Consider the following 6,911-nt stretch of genomic DNA (forward strand, 5'->3'; position numbering starts at 1 on the left):
TTTCCTTCAATTTTGCATTTAAAAAAACCTGAACACCCCTCATTTTGAAGGTGTGTGTGTGTAGAATGTTGCTCCTATTTTGATTTAGGAATTCACTCTTCAGTTGTCAAAATGCCGTCCAAGCAAGAAGAGCAGCGTATCCAAATTTTGCTTGCGCATCGCGAAAATCCGAGCTACTCGCACGCAAAGCTGGCAAAATCGCTAAAAGTTGCCAAATCAACCGTTACAAATGTAATTAAAGTGTTTCGGGAACGTTTGTCGACAGCCAGGAAGTCTGGATCGAGGGGAAATCGAAAACCGGAAGCCGCTGAGACGACAAAGAAAGTTGCCGGTAGTTTCAAGCGAAACCCTAACCTCTCTCTCCGAGATGCCGCAAATAAGCTGGGTGTATCGTCTACAACCGTGCATCGAGCCAAAAAACGAGCCGGACTATCGACTTACAAGAAAGTAGTGACTCCAAATCGCGATGATAAACAAAATACGACGGCCAAAGCGCGATCCCGGAGGCTGTACACGACGATGCGGACGAAGTTTGACTGCGTGGTAATGGACGACGAAACCTACGTCAAAGCCGATTACAAGCAGCTTCCGGGACAGGAGCTTTATACGGCAAAAGGAAGGGGAAAGGTAGCAGATATTTTCAAGCACATAAAACTGTCAAAGTACGCAAAGAAATATCTGATTTGGCAAGCCATCTGTACCTGTGGCTTGAAAAGCAGCATTTTTATAGCTTCCGGGACTGTCAACCAAGAAATTTACGTGAAAGAGTGTTTGAATAAACGTCTGCTGCCTTTCCTGAAGAAACACGGTTGTTCCGTACTGTTTTGGCCGGATTTGGCATCTTGCCATTACGGTAAAAAGGCCATGGAGTGGTACGCCGCCAACAACGTGCAGGTGGTTCCCAAGGACAAGAACCCTCCCAACACGCCAGAGGTCCGCCCAATTGAGAAATACTGGGCTATTGTCAAGCGGAACCTAAATAAGACCAAAAAAACTGCTAAGGACGAGCAGCAGTTCAAGGCAAACTGGCTTTCTGTGGCGAAGAAGGTGGACAAGGTGGCTGTACAAAATCTGATGGCAGGTGTCAAGCGTGAGGCCCGGCAATTCGGATTTGGAAAAGCGAAAGCTTAACTGAATATTTTTCCTGAATTTTATGCTAATTGAACTTGAAAAAGAAATTTAATTTGATTTTTTAAATAAACGATTTCACCGATTTACACGCGTTTTCCCTTGACCAAATTTTGGCCGTATCACCCTTTAATCACATTCCACTATGCCGATAAAAATCTCTGTACTATTCATTAGTTCGTCGCATCTGCTGAAAATTTACTCTAAGAATAATATTCGTAAAGGCACACCAGTTTATGAACGATGAAACGTTTAACTTAAAATTTGCCAAATTTTCAAGAAATGTTATCTACCATTTTTGACGAAAATGTCTATAAATTTTATTACATGTGAACTAAAAATATTTCATTGGGTAATTTTTTACCAACAATTATTAACTATAAGAATTGTCAGTAAGAAATTGCTATCCACTTTCAAGTTCATTTTTCGTAAAAAAATATTTTCTCATACAAAAAAATCTTATAGTAAATTGCACTTATTATTTAGAAAGTACTTTACATTTCACAAGTAGTTTTATAGCATGACAAACGAATTTTTAACTAACAGTTAAGAAATTTTTTAAGGAATTTTCCATCGTATTTTGTAGGCCATGAACTAAACGATTGCTACTTAGAATTTGTAAAATTTCCTTCCGAGTAGTTAATTTTCGTTGAAGATACGAAAAACGAACTAAAATTCTGGAAAATTCTTGTAATAAATTATTGTAAAAATCTTCTTAAATTTACGAGACACTTTTTTTCTGTGTATGCATTTAATTCGATCGATAGAACTCGCTTGACATACAGAACCAGGCTATAAGTTAGTCGTGATGACATTCATGCCTGTTGGTTAGGTTAGGTTGTAGAGCATGTCATCAATTCTTGAATCGAATTGATGTCCACTTAGACCACTATAAATCCTCAAGAACTTCCATTTATTCGTCTTCTTTAAAGTTGGTTCAAACTTTAATCCAGAGGCCCTGATTCAGGCTCTAACTTGTTCCTTAAAATTTTTTTTTCAAAATTTTATTTCTATAGAAAATTTTGTCAAAATTTTATTTCCATAGAAAATTTTGTTCAAATGTTATTTCTGTAGAAAATTTTGTCAAAATTTTATTTCTGTAGAAAATGTTTTCAAAATTGTATTTCTGTATAAGATTTTGTTAAAATTTTATTTCCGTTGAAAATGTTGTAAAAATTGTAATTCTATAAATAATTTTATCAAATTTTTTATTTCTATAGATTGTATTGTATTTGTTATTGTTGGTTTTGTTCTTTAAGCATTGTTGTTGTTTTTATTGCAGCTTAAAACCATACATTGACTAAACTACAAGTGTAGCTTAACCAACAGAGGAAAAGAATGTTTGTCAAATTTATTTGGGCAAAGCCCCATAGACTGCAAGATGGTTGTATGGACGCACGTTTCGGAATTACAACATTCCTCATCAGCATCCTCTACTTGCAGCAAAACTATCAACCAATTATCAGAATAAATTCAGGCATAAGCCGGCTATCATACAAAACCTATTTTCGGGAGGTTCAAGTGTGGTTCATTGTTGGGTTTAATGAACTGTCTGAATTTATTCTGATAATTGGTTGATAATAAAACAACAATAAAAACAACAACAATGATTGTATTGTATTTCTATGACATATTTTATCTCTTATTGCCAAAATAGCCAAAAATTTTTTTATAGATAATTGTGTCAAAATTTCATTTCTACAGAAAATATTGTCAAAATTTTATTGTCCATTAAAATATGAAAAAAACCTCCTTACTAGTTAAAATAAGGAATATTTTTGGGTGGACTGTTTTTGGAAGTGATTTTAAAGTTGTCCTTTAGAACAACATCCAATTATTATACCCTCCCCCATAGGATGGGGGGTATATTAACTTTGTCATTCCGTTTGTAACAGATCAAAATATTGCTCTAAGACCCCATAAAGTATATATATTCTGGGTCGTGGTGAAATTCTGAGTCGATCTAAGCATGTCCGTCCGTCTGTTGAAATCACGCTAACATCCGAACGAAACAAGCTATCGACTTTAAACTTGGCACAAGCAGTTGTTATTGATGTAGGTCGGACGGTATTGCAAATGGGCCATATCGGTCCACTTTTACGTATAGCCCCCATATAAACGGACCCCCAGATTTGGCATACGGAACCTACAAGAGTAGCATATTTCATCCGATTTGGCTGAAATTTGGTGCATGGTGTAGGTTAGGTTAGGTTATGTGGCAGCCCGATGTATCAGACTATTCAGTCCATTGTAATACCACATTGGAGAACTTCTCTCTTATCACTGAGTGCTGCCCGATTCTATGTTAAACTCAATGACAAGGGACCTCCTTTTTATAGCGGAGTCCGAACGGCGTTCCACATTGCAGTGAAACCACTTAGAGAAGCTTTGTAACCCTCAGAAATGTCACCAGCATTACTGAGGTGGGATAATCCACCGCTGAAAAACTTTTTGGTGTTCGGTCGTAGCAGGAATCGAACCCACGACCTTGTGTATGCAAGGCGGGCATGCTAACCATTGCACCACGGTGGCACGGTGGACGGTACATGGTGTAAGTATATGGTCTCTAACAACCATGCAAAAATTGGTCCATATCGGTTCATAATTATATATAGCCCCCATATAAACCGATCCCCATATTTGACCACCGGAGCCTCTTAGAGGAGCAAAATTCATCCGATCCGGTTGAAATTTGCAACGTGGTGTTGCCGCTAATAACCATGCCAAAATTGGTCCATAAATATATATAGCCCCCATATAAACCGATCCCGAGATTTGGTTTGCGGACCCTCTAAGAGAGGCAAATTTCATCCGATCCGGCTGAAATTTGGTACATGGTATTAGTATATGGTCTCTAACAACCATGCAAAAATTGGTCCATATTGGTCCATAATTATATATAGCCCTCATATAAACCGATCCCCAGATTTGCCCTCCCAAGCCTCTTGCAGGAGCAAAATTTATCCGATCCGGTTGAAATTTTGTACGTGGTGTTAGTATAGGGTCTCTATCAACAATGCAATAATTGGTCCATATCGGTCCATAATTATATATAGCCCCCATTTTAAACCGATCCCCAGATTTGTCCTCCGGAGCCTCTTGGAGGAGCAAAATTCATCCGATCCGGTTGAAATTTGGTGTGTAGAGTTAGTATATGGTCTTTAACAACCATGAAATAATTTGTCCATATCGGTCCATAGTTATATATGGCCCCCTATATACCGATCCCCAGATTTGTCCTCCGGAGTCTCTTGGAGGAGCAAAATTCATCCGATCCGGTTGAAATTTGGAACATGGTGTTAGTATGTGGTCTCTAACAAACACGATATGGACATGAATTGGTCCATATCGGTCCATAATTATATATAGCCCCCATATAAACATTTCTCCAGATTTGATCTCCGGAGTCTCTTGGAGAAGCAAAATTCATCCGATCCGTTTGAAAATTGCAACCGGCCGCTAATAACCATGGCAATTTGGTCCATAACGGTCTATTGTTATATATAGCCGATCCCCAATCACACAAAAATTGGTCCATATCGGTTCATAATCATGGTTGCCACACGAGCCAAAAAAATATACCCAAACTTTATTTATATAGAATATTTTGTCAAAATTTTATTTCTATAGAAAATTGTTTCAAAATGTTATTCCTATAGAAAATTTTGTCAACCTTTATTTCTATAGAAAATTTTGGCAACATTTTATTTCTATAGAAAATGTTGTTAAAATTTTAATTCTAAAGAGATTGTTGTCAAAATTTTAATTCTATTAAAAATTTTGTCAAAATTTTATTTCTAAAGAAAATTTTGTCAAAATGTTATTTCTATAGAAAATTTTGTCAAAATTTTATTTCTGTAGAATTTTTTGCCAAAATTTTATTTCTACAGAAAATTTTGACAAAATTTTATTTCTATAGGAAATGTTGTTAAAATTTTATTGCTTTAGAAAATTTTGTTAAAATTTTATTTCTATTGAAAATTTTGTCCAAATTTTATTTCTATAGAAAATGTTGTCAAAATTTTTTTATATAGAAACTTTTATCAAAATTTTATTTCTATACAAATGTTTTTTCAAACTTAATTATATACGTATTTAATCGGCCTTTTTTAGTTTAATATATACTACGTATGGACTACCTTGCAATTTAGACAACGGTGTTAGGAAGTTTTAAGATACCTTGCCATCGGCAAGTGTTACCGCAACCCAAGTTATTCGATTGTGGATGACAGTCTTCAGTAGAAGTTTCTACGCAATCCATGGTGGAGGGTTCATAATCTTCGACCTGGCCAAACTTACGGCCGTATATACTTGTTTTTGCTGGGATATTTTAACAAATTAGATCAGTTTTTAGTTTTTGTGATTTTTGCTTTTATGAATACTCGAATAAATTTGTTAGCCTATAGATGTTTGAGACAACTGTGCATAATTGCCCACACATATGCTATAAAACTTCTGCCGGTTGTAGAGATAGATAAGACTGTGCATACTACGGCGGAGTATTTTCAAAATCTAATCAATCGATATTTGTTGGTCGGGGAGTGAACAACATAAAGTAGGGCCAATCAAAAATTCTCAATTTATAAATTCATTTAGTTTTTACGCAGTCTTTGATTGATAAATAAAATAATTATTAAAAAATTTCAACATATTGGTGCAATTAAAAATTAAGTTCATAAAAAAAGATGAAAGCCAATAAAATTTTTGGAGTTTTAGTTATTTCTCTACTCCTGGTTAGTGCATTGGAGCCCACACCCAGTTCGGCAACAAAAGTCATATTCTATGGACCTCCAAAAATTCTACATTCTCAGCTCTTGGCAATGCAGTCTCGTAAGGCCCCTTGCCCTAAGGGTAAAGTAAGGGATCATCGTAATAATTGCCGAAGAGCTTTAACATTTAGCCGATGTAAGTGATGTCTATATTAAATCCTGAGAATATATATAATAGCTCTAATTTTTTATATAGCGGACCCACGATGATTTTTGCCGAAAATTGGTTCATGGAATATTTGCCAAGTTCAAGATCAACCAAAGAGACTTTTGTTTTAGTATCGTCACAAAGTGTTCTTAGTATTATAGGATTTTATATTGTAGAGAAGTATTAACAAAAGTTTACGAATCTCCCTATGAGAAATTTTACGAAAGAAATTCGAACGAAATTTTCACAAAACAACAAAAAGCTAAACTTTTTGTATAGTATTTATTTTATGACTTTTTTACAAATATTTTTGTAGTGTAATTTATTTATTTATTATCTTATTAATAATTAGCTGAAACAATAAACCCTATGCATTCTTAAATGTGGACATTGTTTTTAAGTTTAGTAATAATTGTTGATACATGAGTGGAAATCAAATTAAATATTTGTAACCAAAAATATTGCAGTAAACCTGTTTCAAATTAAATTTGGATAACTGACAGGGTGAGCTTTAAATTAAATGAAAATAAGTTAATGAGTAAATTTTAATATTCACTTAATTCATTGTTGACCAGTCGTAACCCTGTAAACAATTTGAAGAATTTTGGATAAACTTTCATCTTCTCGAATGATAAATAAATATTTTTTCCAAAAATTGTTCATGAACAAGTGCGTGAACAAGACAATTATCAACTATCTTATAATTGCTCCTAACACCTGATTGGGGAATTTTCTATTTGTATACATCTTTAACAGGTGACCAATAAATTTAGGAAATTAGAAATAAATAAAGTTTGGAAGAAGTACTATTCATTCAGATATCGAAGTTTGGAAGAACTTTTGTGATAACAAGATATTGCCCATTT

General features: G+C 34.7%; 1 protein-coding gene across 1 annotated transcript; it reads left to right on the top strand.

Annotated features, from left to right (window-relative positions):
• Positions 1–5,618: 5,618 nt before the first annotated feature.
• Positions 5,619–6,427, top strand: LOC142229123 (uncharacterized). Its single transcript, XM_075299661.1, has 2 exons — positions 5,619–6,033; positions 6,094–6,427. The coding sequence occupies exons 1-2, from the start codon at positions 5,814–5,816 to the stop codon at positions 6,105–6,107; spliced, it is 234 nt and encodes a 77-aa protein (XP_075155776.1). The 5' UTR covers positions 5,619–5,813; the 3' UTR covers positions 6,108–6,427.
• Positions 6,428–6,911: the final 484 nt, after the last annotated feature.

This window comes from Haematobia irritans, chromosome 3 (assembly GCF_050003625.1).
Source record: "Haematobia irritans isolate KBUSLIRL chromosome 3, ASM5000362v1, whole genome shotgun sequence".
Taxonomy (NCBI): Eukaryota; Metazoa; Arthropoda; class Insecta; order Diptera; family Muscidae; genus Haematobia; species Haematobia irritans.